Source organism: Vulpes lagopus, chromosome 8 (assembly GCF_018345385.1).
Source record: "Vulpes lagopus strain Blue_001 chromosome 8, ASM1834538v1, whole genome shotgun sequence".
Taxonomy (NCBI): domain Eukaryota; kingdom Metazoa; phylum Chordata; class Mammalia; order Carnivora; family Canidae; genus Vulpes; species Vulpes lagopus.
Genome location: NC_054831.1, coordinates 39,790,908 through 39,806,649, shown reverse-complemented (window position 1 = coordinate 39,806,649; position 15,742 = coordinate 39,790,908). Strand labels below are relative to the sequence as shown.

General features: G+C 35.4%; 1 protein-coding gene across 5 annotated transcripts in view; it reads right to left on the bottom strand.

Moving 5' to 3' along the window:
* Window positions 1–15,742, bottom strand: part of PAN3 (poly(A) specific ribonuclease subunit PAN3) — a 134,646-nt gene that overhangs the window by 17,489 nt on the left and 101,415 nt on the right. For 4 of the 5 annotated variants that reach the window (XR_005989636.1, XM_041768301.1, XM_041768304.1 and 1 more), the window contains 5 exons: window positions 9,325–9,486; window positions 8,949–9,065; window positions 8,760–8,861; window positions 4,654–4,819; window positions 3,440–3,530 (listed from right to left, as the gene is read on the bottom strand). Coding sequence is in view for 4 of the 5 variants with exons in the window: in XM_041768301.1 (XP_041624235.1) it covers window positions 3,440–3,530; window positions 4,654–4,819; window positions 8,760–8,861; window positions 8,949–9,065; window positions 9,325–9,486 (638 nt within the window). In the remaining variant the exon portion in view is untranslated. The remainder of the gene's footprint in view (window positions 1–3,439; window positions 3,531–4,653; window positions 4,820–8,759; window positions 8,862–8,948; window positions 9,066–9,324; window positions 9,487–15,742) is intronic. The other variant, XM_041768302.1, reaches the window with a different exon arrangement.

Sequence of the window (15,742 nt, the reverse complement as noted above, 5' to 3'; positions counted from 1 at the left end):
AACAAATCATCCTGTGACCATCCCTTTATCCCAATTCTGGTGTTACCAGCCTGGGGGAAGATCTGGGTATTATTAGTATTTTTGAAAGTTCCCACAGGAGTTCTGGCATGAAGCCAGGGTTGAGAACCACTGATTTTGGGGAATGCTTATAAATGCTATAGTTACAAAATAGGAGAATATTTCAAGGCAGTCACTAATGAAACTTTTTAGCAGTATACACAGCTAACCTTAATGACATTTTATGCAAATAATAAAGCATAAAGAAGTCAAACACCATTATTAAAATAACATCAAAAAATCCATATTCAAAAGTTCACCCAAAACTAGCATTTGTAAATCTGACATCTTGAACATGAGATCCTACAACCAGTGGAAAAACAAATTTGAAAAACTACTTTGAATCTATCAGGATAAGAGATGCCAAGGATTCATGTAAAGAAACTTTTTGCAACTTCATTTATGGTACAGAGTTAGGAGCCCAGAAAGGCAGGAGGGGAGGTGGCATGGGAGAGAGCACTAGTACTACTGCCATCATTTCTGTTCTCCAGAGGGCACTGCCATGAACAAATTCAAGAAGAATTCACCTCAAATCATTCTTAAGGTCATGTAAAACATTCCAAGTTATAGTAATAAAACCATAAAAATGTGGGTCAAGAGAAATCAGTACATGTAAATGCTAAATATAAATTTCTGTAAGTGGTTCAATTTCATATCCTCAGCAAAGCAAACTGAAGATTGCTACTAGTTACCAAGTATTTGAGCAGCATATACCAACATAGCCTCCTCCCAACTCTTAAAACAACAGGATTTTCAGTTTAGCTCCACCCTGAATTGATGCTATAACTAAACCCCCACCTAGAACATTTCAGTATTCCCTATTATGAGACAGGAAAACAAAAGTCCAAAATAACTGAAGGACTGGATGGTTTTTAAAATAAGAATATCTGATTTTGAGTACACCCCACCATCTTTCTAAAGCTGACTCAAGGTGGGAATGCCCACTTTTAGAAATAAAGTATACATGTCACATAATCCAGATCAAATCAGAACTGATTTTTTTTTTTAACTAAGAGGTTAATGAAGTCCTGCTTAATTAAGAGAGTTTAACATCATAAAAGCTCAGTAACTCTCCTTTCCTTATTTGCCAGCTAAATAATTTTCCATTTGTTATTTTGCTTCTTACCTCCATCTGGTTTTTCCCCCCATTTGTTGCATTCTGGAGGTTTTCCCCCCACTCATTTTCAGTTTCTTCCTGATTCTTGATTTCTTGATTTTTCTCTGATTCTATCTATGGCTCTACTTATGTCCACTTTACTGAAAGTCAGTCTCTATTCACGTGTCTGAAACAGACTATGAAAAATAGACTACAAGAAACAATGCACTCCTTTCTCATGTACCCTCTTCTCTGTAAAATCACAATCCCCCATTGGGACTATCTTTAATTCTCTCCTTTACCTTACTATAAACTATATGAAAAATCTTCCACACATACATCACCCACCCCCCAAAAAATTAAGGAAAAAAAAAAAAAAAGAAAACCTGAGATATCCCTTACTGCTAGAAAATAAAGGGAAGGTGACAATTGGTTGAAAGCAGCCTGAGTTTATGAACAAAGGCAATTCCTAACTTATCAATCAGTTGCCCCAAAAGCTTACTTAAGAGTTGTCTATTAGGAACTCTGGTATTGCTTTTTCTTAAAAAGAGTTCTTTATCAAGGTTACTACACAACCTCTAACATAACTGAAATAATGTACATTTGCAAAGAAAAAAGGGAAAATAATATTGCTATGATACAGGAAACTAAAATCAAACTAGTCTTATACTAGTAATTTTAAAAAATTACTCTATTCATAATAGAGAAGAATGAAATAGCTTAAAACTGTACTTGTAAAAAAACAAAACTGTAAGGTGTTTCATTTTTTAGTGTGGGCATGGGGTTTCCGGATACTTGCAATAGAGTTAGATAGCACTTGTTCTAAATAATGTCTACTTTCTCCTCAAAAATGTGTTATTTTCCTGGATATATGAAGATCACTAGTACTTCAGTCAATAATCAGTGACTTTTAGAAGCACAGAGATTAGGAAGAAAAATTTTCAGTCAATTAGTTAGGCACTAGGTCTAGAAGGATAAGAAGGAAAGTAGCTAAGAACAACCACCCTAGATAAGAAAGAGGGAGCAAATCCTCTTAGGCAGAAGGAAAGCAGCTGCCAGGGAAAAAAAGTAGTCAAATTCTTCTTGCTGTGTGGTGCCCACTAGATGGTGCTACCAACCAGGGCAGCTTGGCTGCTGCTAAGTTTGGCTGGGCAGGAGCAGAGGGGAAGATGTGAAAAGTCTGCACACAATGTGATGAGTGGCTCTAAGTCTTGGGAACTGTACTGTCTCTGGTTCTGTAGCAAAAGAAGAGGTTTACATATGAATTGGATTACCAGGCACTCCTTAGATGCTACTTCTCATTCTGTCTTTTCCTTTTTGTTCAGAAAGTTTGGCTTATAATGTAAAGCAAACTAAAATCTTCTTTCAAAGATTTAAACAAAAGAAGTTGAAACAAGAAGGGCAATGAAAATGTACAGTTTTTTTTCCTTGTTCCTTCATGTAATTAAGAGACTCTGCCTTACTTCAAACCTTTGTAAGTTAATAAACGTTCAGAAACACCAAAAATTTCTTACACAAAAAGAATTAACATGGTCTTAAAATGGCTCCTGCATATCCTCCAAAAAATGTGAAGTGCTGCAATACGAACTCAATGACGTGAAAGATTTACTTTACACAGCCACATTACTTGCATAGAGTAATCAAGGCAGAAGCAACTACGCTTAACATTCCTTGCAGAGATAGGGTCTTATTCTCCTATACCTTATATTAATCAAGAAGTATGAAATAAACAGCTAAGAACATAACAGGGACTAAATCTACACTATTATTATGACGAGATTAGAACCAAATTCTGATTATATACAAGAAGTGAGTATGCAAAAGAAAAAATTATTTAGAAAATGGCAACACAACAATATTCCTTTGAAAATACTTCTAAAATTTTTGGATTGGCAATTGGACAATATCTAAAAGTAAAAATAACAGTTACGATTTTAACACATTAAAGGAGTGAAAAAGGGAAAATGTCATTTAATATAATTTATTCAACTGATTAATCTGTTTTAATTTATGCTGAGGACAAACTTCCTCATCACAGAAATACCTTTTCATTTGAACAGTTAGTCTTTGATACTCACTAACTCTCTATTTCAACTTGTAAGGGCTCTACAATACACACATCACAGTGATTAAGAAATACATGTTCAAAACTGGCACGTTTCGTCACCAGAATAAATTGAAATCTAGACTTAAAACCCCAAAATACTTAAAAATGAACAAAATTTGTCTTAAAAGAAAATCAAGCCTTAAGTTATTAAATAAGTATCCATGTTCATTCTTACTCACCTGGTATTGAGCCATTAATGCCAATGGATTATTATTCTGACTGTTATCAAATGTTAAAACATCAAAAACTCCAACACAATTTACTCGCAACCTTCAAAGACCAGAGAATTTAAAGAAAACTATTAAAATGAGATTTAAAAAAAAAAATAACATTGCCTATCATATTAGGAAGGATCTCAGAATATTATCTAGTCTAACCTTCTATCCTACCCCATGTAACTTCTATCAAACACCATTTTAGAGATGATTTGGAAATTAAGACTCATAAATACCAAGTGATAGGCCTGTGGCCATAGAAGCTGGAAACTGATAAATCCAGGCCTATAACTCACATCTCTGACTACCAGGCCAGTGGCTTTTTCACCACAGCAAGCTGTTTGTTTATTAGTTACTCATGAAAAAGAACTAATTAGCTTTCTAACATTTGCTGAAGATGTATTAGGCACCATTCACAAGTATTAATCATTCAGTTTTACACGTATTAATCATTCAATTCTCTCTATAACCTTATGAGACAGGTACCTTATAAACGTGGAACAGATAATACTACCACCTGTCTTAAAAGGTTGTTGCATACATAGAAATTACAGAACTTGCTCAGGACAACAAATAGACTTAAGATATGATGAACCCAGGTAACCTAACCAGGTACCAGATCTTGAGCTCTTTATACTATGCTGTCCAAGATAACTCTCAAAATTACAGTAATTCAAGTAAAATTCTAGTGAAGTCAAGGGCTATTTATTACTTCACTTTGTATCAGCATTTCTCAAAGCAGGGGACCAGTGAGCAACAACAGCATCACCCAAGAACTTGTAAAAGTAAATTCTCAGGCCCCACTCTAGATTTACTGAATGAGAACTCTGAGGGTAGAGCCCAATTATGTGTGGTTATTAATGAGCCCTGCAGTGATTCTGTTTCATGCTACAATCTGAGAACCATGGTTATACATAGAAAAGGTATACTGATATTACATCTATATTCTCCCAAACCTAACCACATATACCTCCCAAATCCTTACAGGATTCTTGGTTAATAAACAGGCATTTTATTAAGAATTCAACTTTTTTTTAAAAAACTTACAAATGAACTCAAAGTCACAGCAGTTGTTCTGGATGGAATATATGAAAAGGTAGAATTAAAACAAATCATTATGCTTTGTTTACTAAACTGTCATAGCCAAATAATGAAGACAAAACTCAAAATCCTAATACCTTGTTTTGCCGGTTATCAGAATCTTTGTTGGGTCCATAACTCGACATGCCAAACCTGCTGTGTGAATGGTACGCAATGCAGAACTCAGTTGGACAATATATGCCCAAATGAGAGATTCTGGCAATAATCCTGCATGTTGTCTGGGCAATGGTCCATCGTGTTGACCTATAAAACAAATAAATTTTAAAAATGACACCTTTTAAACAACCAACTGAAAGACTTAAACATCCAAACCAAAATTAATAAAAATAAATTCATGTGTCATGGCACAACTTGTCAATTTATATATTTATACAAAAAAGTTTAGTCTATTAGTAAGAAATTAAGAGATAAACCCCAAATTCCTATTTGAGATTATACCTTTATACTGTTAGCAGCAGAGCTCTCACTGAAGTGCTCTTTTCTGTGACCATTGTAATTAATGAATAATAAACAAAATTATTTAAAGAATTTATATTTAATTGTGAATCAAATAAATGTAAATTCTGAATAAAAACAAGAATGGTGAAGATGATTATTTTACTTAAAATAATCCTAGCTTGTATTATTGTTCAAGCAGGTGAGAACTGTTCATTTTGTGGCTTGAAGAAAAATAAAAAGTCTCTACCATCATTACGCTGAATGTTTTCTTATTCTCCATCAAATTCCCAGCCTCCTCTCTTACAGCCATATCAGTTAGACAGGATGGTATCCAACTCATAAAAATATAAATGTAAAACAATGAATATCACTCACGTCTAATAATGAAACATAAAAATAATTTGATCTACTATGACAGTAATCATCTTGATTCTATTAGTTCTTTTTTGTGTGTGTGTGGGGGGGGGAGAGAACATGTGCTTGAGCAGGGGTGGGAGGGAATTAGGGGCAAGGAGGGGCAGAGGGAGACAGAAAAGGAGAGAGAGAAGCTTAAGCGGGCTCCATGCCCAGTGCAGAGCCCGATCTCATGACTCTGAGATCATGACTTGAGCCAGAATCAAGAGTTGGGTGCTTAACCAACCGAGCCACCCAAGCTCCCCTCAAACTCCTGTTTAAGCGCTTCTTGACACTATCTCCTGGGTCACTGTTAATTTTAAATCAGTGGAAAAGGAGCCACATAAATTTAACACAGATTTTTAAATTATTTCAAGGAAGATGACCTTGTAAATTCAGTGTTCTTATGGCTGTAAACAAATTTTTTTGTGAATTAGGCATAAAAGCAACACAGTAAATGGTTAATTGTGGCAATAATAAATAGCAAATTTGTGGCTTAGGATAAAATTTCCAAGGAAAAGCAAAAAGAAAATTCAAAAACTGCTTTCCCTCAACTTAGACAGACTGAAGATAATATGACCTGGAAAACAATATTAAATAACTCAAAAAGTGGCTCCAGTGATGCCAAGATATCATCAAAGATGACTATGAAGAGTTTTTATTATTTTTTTAAGATTTTATTTATTTATTCATGAGAGACACAAAGAGAAAGAGAGAGAGAGAGAGAGAGAGAGAGAGAGAGAGGCAGAGACACAGGCAGAGGGAGAAGCAGGCTCCATGCAGGGAGACCAACGTGGCATTCGATCCCGGGTCTCCAGGATCAGGCCCTGGGCTGAAGGCAGTGCTAAACCGCTGAGCCACCCAGGCTGCCCTGAAGAGTTTAAATAAAACTATTTAATAAATGTGGTAATAAGGAAAAAGAGTATTTATAGCAAACACAGTGCCTGCTTACTCTGTGCCAGATTCTGTCTTAACCTTTATATTGTTAACAGCAGCAGAGGTTACTTGACCCATCTAATTGCATTTTAAGCCTCTTATCACAACCCCTAACAGTATGGTATGGTGATTATTCTCATTTTCTAAATTAGCATATTTCTTACATGTAATCTTTTACTTTGTACTAAGTTAAATAGTATTAGAAAACATTAGACTTCCATCTGTGTCTCTCCAAGTTTATATACACACTTCTTTTTCTCTTCTTTTAATATTCACAATAGGAAAACAGAGGCTTGCCCTCTATTAAAGTATGTCCAGGGAAAGTACTACCATTCAAATGATACTTTCAGGGATCCCTGGGTGGCGCAGCGGTTTGGCGCCTGCCTTTGGCCCAGGGCACGATCCTGGAGACCCGGGATCGAGTCCCACATCAGGCTCCCGGTGCATGGAGCCTGCTTCTCCCTCCGCCTGTGTCTCTGCCTCTCTCTCTCTCTCTGTGACTATCATAAATAAATTAAAAAATTAAAAAAAAAAAATTCAAATGATACTTTCAAATATCAGAAAAAAGGAATGATTCCTATGAAAATGTAAACATAATATATCAAATAATCAGTCAACATCAAAAGTAAAGATTAAAAAAACCAAACTAGAAAGGTGTGCTATAATCAGTGGTTCTCAACAGGGGTCGATTTTGCTCCCTAGGTAACATTTGGCCAAAGTGTAGAGATATTTTTGGTGTCACTACTGGAGAAGGGGCTTGTTCCTGGCATCTAATGGGTAGAGGCTGCTAAACATCCTGGAATGCACAAAATACATCACAAAATACATCATTTTGCTCCCACAAAATAATTATCTAGCCTAAATGTCAACAGTGCTGAGGTTGAGAAACCCAGCTATAAATTAAAGCCAACAGTCATCTCACAGGTGTTACTACTAAAATACACTTGAACAACTACAGCTATATTCATCATTGGAAAAGTTATACCACATCCCCTTCAACAAAATTATGTGTGTCTACAGATGACATGGCAAAAGGAAAAAAAATGACCACACTATATGACCAGATTTTTAACGTGAAACAGCCATGTAACCACAGCTTTCTTCTTCCAACTGTCAGAAAGCAAAGTTACAAGTAAACAGAAGTAATATATTTTTATCCACTATTAAGAGTCCTTAAAGGAGTCACAACCCAAAAGATACTATAATGTGGACTCACATCATTCTTCCTCTTTAGTTTCTCTCAATATGTATTCAAGAAAATCTTTAAGATTAAAAGCCATAGTAAAAAATGCAATGGTTTGTCAACTACTTCAATAAAAAACATTTAAAAAAATTCAATGCTTCTTTCCTGTCCCCAAACAAACAAAAAAAAGACACATACATTTTCCTTCCCTAAATACATAAATTAACAGACACCTCAAAATGGACCTTTGACTCTGAAGCTATTGTACCCTTTAATAAACACTTATTAGAACATAGTTACAATATTTTGGTCCTTTGCAGTATTTTATAAAATATAAATATTGGAAAGGGGCAAAAAGAAAAGAAAAAAGAAAAGTTGGCAGAGAATTTATTTTAAAGACTAATTCCTTAAATAACATGGAGTCCTACCTTTAAAAAAAAAAGCATTTGTTTAGGGAAATCATTACATAAATGATATATAGTTACACTGGACTATGAGCCACTAAATTATATTCAGAAAATATAAAACTTAGGGGGAAATATTTAAAATAAATGGAAGATGCAAAGATACAAAATTTAAAATAGAAAAGGAAACGGTGTGGCAGGAGACCAAAAAAACAAAACAAAACAAAACAAAACAAAAAAACAAGACTGGAAAGAAATTGGTAATGGTTGTCCTTTGGGCAGTGAAGCTATAGGCATCATTTTCCAAACCATCTTTCTAAAGAAAACAATGTATTTTTAAAAGAAAACAAATGCTTAACAGGAAAAAGCTTAAATCATATTCTCATCTTAATCAGATACCTCCATAAGTCTTTCCTACTCTGCCTTCATCTCAGTCTATATTATACACAATACACTATTTCTCAGCTTGCTATGGACTGACTTCAATTCTTTAAGACATTTCTCTTTAAAATGCACTAATGATTATGGAGACAAGTTTACATGTATTTTTATTTATTTATTTTTAAATATTCTATTTATTTATTTAATGGAGAGAGAGAAGAGAGCACACGCACAAGCAGGGGGAGCGGCAGAGAGAAAGGGAGAAGAAGACTCCCCACTGAGCAGGGAGCCCCATGCAGATGCAGGTGGATCCCAGGATCATGACCTGAGCTGAAGGCAGACACAACTAAGCCACCCAGGCATCCCTTACATGTATTTTAAAATACAAACTACTCTTCCACAGAGCAAAATCACTTCAAAATATGGCACGCTAGCATCTTTTTCTTACCCCATTTTCTCTTTGTAAAATAGGCATCGGCATTAGGGTCATTAAAGTGTCTGCTCATCATGGTCTCTCCTCCAGCATGGAAATCATATGCAAACACAAGAGCTTCAAATAAAACACAAACACTCATTACTGCAATGTAGCTTCAAATAATGAAGCCCACAAGCAGAAAGACAAGTACAAATTACTCACAAGGCTCCGCAAATGCTTTAGTGGTAAATACTTCACGCAGGGTTACAATATTGGAGTGCTGAATTTTTTTCCACATGTCGACCAATACCATGCATTTTGTGTTAACGAGACGAAAACCTTTAAAAAGAAAAAATTAAAAAAAAAAAGAAAAAAGAAAAAAAATTTTCTACTGAACAAATGACATCTCCCCTTTATTCCATCAGAAATGTGAAGAAAAAGCCATATTATGCATCATTTATGAGCTACTAATTTCCAAATGAAATAATAAATTTATTATCCTTTAAATTTGTTATTAAGCAAATAAATATATGCAGGACTGTTTCAGTAATCTTAGCCTCAATAATACCTTGAAAAGAGGGCAATTTATATTCCTTACCATGTATCCTCCGAAGGCAATACGGCAGATCATCTTTGCTATTTACAGCTTTGTAGCAAGATGTAATATATCCAAAATTACTTGATTTCTGTATCCGATTGGGTGGTGGCAGTGGTTCTAGAGGAAACAGGCTATGGTAGCTGTCAACTTCTGTAGGGACTGCTAGAGTAATTCATAGGACGACAATTTTAACTTGCTGATATTCATAAATCTCTCAGAGTGATAAAGAAATCAAATCTACCATAAACCACTGGTATCAAAACATATTTTTGAATTCTGGAACAGTGTCAACATTCATAAAAATTCTATAAAACAAACTGGTTTCACTATCAATAAAATTGTCATTATAAAACAACCAAAGAACAACCAGATTCCATATACTCGAAAACATTTCTCTCTTATACCACAATACAATTCTTTGTTTCTCAGCTATTAGAAACAATTTGTGTTATCACTTAAGAGATATTAAACATTTCTAATTCTGATGCTGAACAAAAATCAAGTCAGATTTTGCTTCTTTAAACACTTAGTTTGCACAAAATATATTGAGACAGCAGTGTTAAGTATATGAATTCTTGTTTTTTAAAGTGTACAGAAATTCAAAATGACTTTAAGTTGGAAAGTAGGTATGTATAATATGTCTGTGTGTATGTGTATGTATAAATATGGCAATCCATAAAAACCTTCAACCATGGGGTATGATAGCACAACTTTAATTCCTAGCAAAATATAAAAGAAAGAAAATGAAAACCACTCTACAATCATGCTTTTCATGTTCCTCAAAGCAAGAAAAATTATATTTAAGAGTAACTGAGATAATGCATTGGAATTTAATCAGGATACTCTGGTTAGGCATTAAAAAAACTGTTTATCTTGAATCCCAACTTATTTCTTATAAAGACTAACTGTATTTAGTGGCTGGTTTCTCTATAGAGTATAGGCAATTTCTTTTCTTTATTGCTATTTTCTAGAACATGTATCAGTTTTACAATCCAAAATGACAACAATTTTTTAATGCTTCACAATCAAATTATATTTTCCAGTTGGACAGCTTCCATTTTGTTAAATGCCTTGAATGACTTTAGGAACACTCACGATATTTCAAATGAAAAGCAAGCTAAGTGAACATGCAGAATATGCACAGAATATCATCTAGAAAGGAATACATCAAAAACAGTAACCTCTGAGAGGGAGGATTTTTATTATCTTCTTTACACTATTCCTTACTTGCCAAAGGTGTTACAATAAATATGTTTAACACTATTTTTGCTTTTTTTTAATTTCTATTTCTTATCAGAGAGAGAGAGCAAGTGCACGCACATGTGCAAGTGGAGAGGGAGGGAGGGAGAAGAGGAAGTGAGAGAGAGAATCTTAAGCAGACTCCACACAGAGCACAGAGACCTACCTAGGGCTCAATCTCACGACCCTGAAATCATGACCTGAGGTGAAATCAAAGAATCAGACACTTAGCCAACTGAGCCTCCCGGGCACTTCTGTTTAATGCTCTTTTTTAAACACAGCAATATGGGGTGCACCTGTGTGGCACAGTGATTGAGCATTTGCCTTCAGCTCAGGTTGTGATACCGGAGTCCTGGGACCGAGTCCTGCACCAGGCTCCCCATGGGGAGCCTTCTTCTCCCTCTACCTATGTCTCTGCCTCTTTCTATGTGTCTCTCATGAATAAATGAATGAAATCTTAATAAAAATTTTTTTAAAACAGCAATAAATCTTTAAAAAAACCTCACAACCCATAATTTTTGACTTATGACTGTTAAATACATGTGAAATATCCTATTAAGAAAACTGTCATTCCAGAAGACAGGTTCAAAATGACCCTTCTTACCTCTGCTAAATTCTTACATTCACCATCTCTTAGTTTTTGAAACCATATGAGACAGAACTATTTCATATGTAAGGAGAACAAGTATCAGACATCTAGAGAGTTGGGATATGCAAACTAAGGACTCTGATTCTATAGTCCTGTGCTCTTAACCCCTAGAAAGCATTTTGGCCATAGGACAAAAAAAAAAAAAAACAAAACAAAACAAACTGATTCAATCTAACTTTCAAAACAAGGTCAAGTGGCATGTTCTTCTGAAATAAAGGCAGTACAAGGGAGTTATACCCACAAGGGAATATAGCTGTAACTTTTGCCCATTTATTTCTTATTTTAATGATCAGTGTAATTTCCACATATAAATGAAGAATAAATATTGTTTCCTGGTTACTTCATGAGGAGCACTTAATAAGAGGAAGTTATTACTTTCAAAATAATAAAAATGTAATGAGTGACTACTATGTATTAGTGAACCCATATTAATGAAATATGGGTTTTTATCAAGACACTTAGAAAAAATTAATGCCAGAGATCTATATAAACCATAATACAGTACAAGGAAAATAGCTATGAAACAAGTACAACTCACCATGGCACTGGTCCTTAAACTTTAGCACCTTCAGAATCACCAAGAAGTTTGTTAATACATAGTTTGCTGGGCCCCATGCCTAGTGTTTACTTATAGGTCTAGAGTAGGGCCCAAGAGTTTTCAATTCTACAAGTTTCCAGGTGATAATGAAAAGATGCTGGGGCACCTGGGTAGCTCAGTGGTTGAGCGTCTGCATTTGGTTCAGGGCGTGATTCCAGGGTCCTGGGATCGAGTTCTGCATCGGGCTCCCTCATAGAGCCTGCTTCTCCCTCTGTCTGTGTCTCTGCCTTTCTCTCTCTCATGAATAAATAAATAAAATCTTAAAAAAAAAAAAAAAAAGATGCTCCTGGGTCAAGGATCACATTTTGAGAACCATTACACATGGAAAACAGAAGGGAGAAGGGAGCCATTCCCAAGAATGCTAGGAAAGATGTAACAGAAGATTTGGTATGCATACTACAAACTGAAGGATGAGACTGCTTTCAGTGAGCTAAAATGGGATGAAAAGAGTGCTTTGCTTTATGGTGAAGGAGACCCACCACCACCAAGTCTTGAATGTGTACACAGTGTTCAGGACTGTGAAATCTCATGTTGTAGGAGAATAGGGTATACCACAGAGGAGGTGCAAAGAGGAGAAAATGCTGAGAATTACGTGGGGATTGATCAGAGGGAAATTTAAAATACTATAGTAAGGACTTGAAATTCACTATGCCAAGCAGTGTTACTCATAGCATCAGTGTGAAAAAGAAATTGAATGAGGGACACAATCAACTAAAAATCTTACACTCTTAAGTCCTTTGACCCTCTTTGTATTTTCAAGCAAGGCATGTTGAATTACAGGAAAAAACCAAAACCGAAAAAACAATATGGTACATCAGTGGAAAACTAGGCATTATCCAAAGGATACCCTTCTAGTGTCTGATTCTCATGCTATGGGAGATATTTTACACTCGAGTAAACTGTATGTGGATAACTGCTCACCCTGCAAAATAACTCCTGTTCTCTATGAAAATGCCAGTTTGCAGATTCATTTCAATTTTCCTTCTCTATAGTAAGTCTATTATAACCAGCTCCTCATGACTTAAATAAGATCTTTGAAATGCTTGTTTTTATGTCTATGCATTAAAATTTTATCTTGTTTCAGAAAGTCACCTTTTAACACTATATATCCCACTCTACCATGAAATAATCATATGTGGTCTAATATTAACCTTAAAAACCAAATGTTTCCACTGACTGGACTATTCATTGTTGTTCTGCTCTTTGCTTCTAGTTCAAATTAACAAATGCACAAAATTAAGTATGAATAAAGGGAAATGCTTTTATCACTAAAAGGAGATGCCTAAATCATTGTTAGATATCAAAAATCAAAGTAAAGAAAATCAACTTGGAAGACGATGGGCAGAGCTGCATTATTTATTTAGTTCAGCCCCAAGTTTTAGTCTGAGGTCCAATACCACCAAATAATATTAAAAATAATCATAAAAAAATAAAATGTTACTGTCTTTGCTCTATTTAACCCTGCTTCTTCCCCTCAAAGAACATACAGAATGATAGGCTGGATCTAATAAGACATTTAATATCTGAGATTCACTGTGGTTTCTCAACCTCAGCACTATGAACATACCAGATTGGATCATTCTCCATCATCGAAGACTGTTCTATGCATTGTGGGGTGTTAAGCAACCCACTAATAGCCAGTAGCATGCCACTGCCAGGTGTGATAACCAAAATTGTTCCAGATATTGCCAAATGACCCATAAGGGGGAAAATCATTCCTGGTGGAAAACCCCTATCTACAGGAAATAAATTATGATTTCCAAGTTGAGAAGTATGGTGGGAGTATGAAATATGGAATGGAAAGGGAGAGAGAAAAGAATAGCAAGACCAAACATTAATAAATGAGTCAACATGAGATGCAGATTAACAGTAAATATAAGACATGAAAAAGAGCAACTAGAGCCGTGATAGAAAAAAAAAGCATTTATTAAAATTTGTTGAACATGGGCACAGAATTAGATTAACAATAACCTTTAGTTTGTGACACTCGAATCACTGGCTCATGTCTATGCAGGGCCTGCTTTTATTCAATTTTTTTTAAAAGACTTTATTTATTTATTCATGAGAATACACAGAGAGGAGAGAGAGGCAGAGACACAGGCAGAGGGAGAAGCAGGCTCCATGCAGGAAGCCTGACATGGGACTCAATCCCGGGTCTCCAGGATCACGCCCTGAGCTGTAGGTGGCACTAAACCGCTGAGCCACTGGGGCTGCCCTTATTCAATTATTTTTAATAACATAATAAGCATCAGCAAACTCAGCACTCAAAAGAAAAGCTCAGACCTTTTCTTCAACTTACATCTAAATATACAGTTCTTTCTACCAACTTCTGCCTTCCTTCTCTTCTCATATAGTTTTATTACATACCATAAGATATATACATATGCATACACACATATATTTACCATTTACATAATTGTAGTTAACATATATAATTAGTAGTTAATATATAATTTTAGTTAACTTTACAAAAAGCTATCATGCTATATGTAGTCTCTTGCAACTAACTTTGCTCACTATGACATTACTAAGAGTCTTCTGTATTACTGCATGTCAGTGCAGTGAACTTTCTTCATTTAAGCTGCTGTACAATATTCCATCATCTGACAATATCACAATTCATTTGGATCAAAGTTTCTGCTATTTTAAGCAATAACGTTACAGATACTTTGCACATTTTGCACTTGAAAACGTGTATGTTTTTGTATTTCCAGGAGGAGAACTACTGGATCATAGCATACACAGACATTCAGCTTTAGAAGTTTTCCAAAGTGGTAACAGGTTCACCAATTTATGGTACCAACAGCAGTGTGCTGGAGAACTTATGGATCCATATCCTAACACTTTATACAATCAGACTTTAAAATGACATCTTATTTGTATTTTTCCCTAATGATCCATGATGTTTCACATTCTGTCATACATTTACTGGTCATTTGAATTTTCTCTTTCCTCATATGTCTATTCCTATCTTTTGGCCCTTTGTCTATTGAGTCAATAGAAATCCAGTCAATCTTACTGGATTGTGTTTTTTATATTCTTTATCAGCCGTGTAAATATCTTCTTCCAGGTTTTTTCTTTACTCTGAGTATCTTTGGATTGTTTTTAATTCTAATTTAGCAAAATTCATCAGTATTTTCTTTAAGAGTCAATGACCTTTGTCTTCTGTATAAGGAATCTTTCCCCATTGAAATATTAAATCAATTCACCAAGATTTTACAGTAAAGGTTTTTAAAGTTTTGTTTTATACTTTTAAGTTCTTAATCTATTTGGAATTGATTTTCAGATGTGGTTAAAGATAATGATCCAATTTTATCCTTTACCATAAAGAAAAACCATTTTTTCCAATGCCTTCTTTCCCCATTGAGATGCCACGTCTACCACAGAATGTGTCTGGGCTCTCCTTAGCCTGTTTCATTAACTGATCTAACCCAGTGCCATCACTCCATTATTTTAGTTATTACAGACTCAAACTATGCCTCCCCTCCCTCAATACACCCAGATTCTCCACCATCATCTTCAAAGTACCTTGGATAGTCTTGGCCCCTTACTCTTTTTTTTTTTTTTTTTTTTTTAAATTTAAGATTTTAGTCATTCATTTGAGAAAGGGAGAAAGCACGAGCCAGGAGGGGCCGGGGCTGGGGTGGGGGGTGGAGGGGGCTGAGGGGGTGGAGGGTGGGGGAGTGGGGGGGTAGGCAGAAGCAGACTTCCCACTGAGTAGAGAGCCTGATGCAGGGCTCTATCCCAGGATCTCAGGATCATAATGTGAGGCAAAGGCAGATGCTTAACTGACCAAGCCACTCAGGTGCCCCGCCCTGGCCCTTTAATTTTATCATCTAGTATGAAAAGTTCTGTTATGCTGTAATATAATTTAAAAAAATAAAGACCAAACGAAGCTTGAAACTTTCAGCTCTGTTTCCCAACTCCCAGGG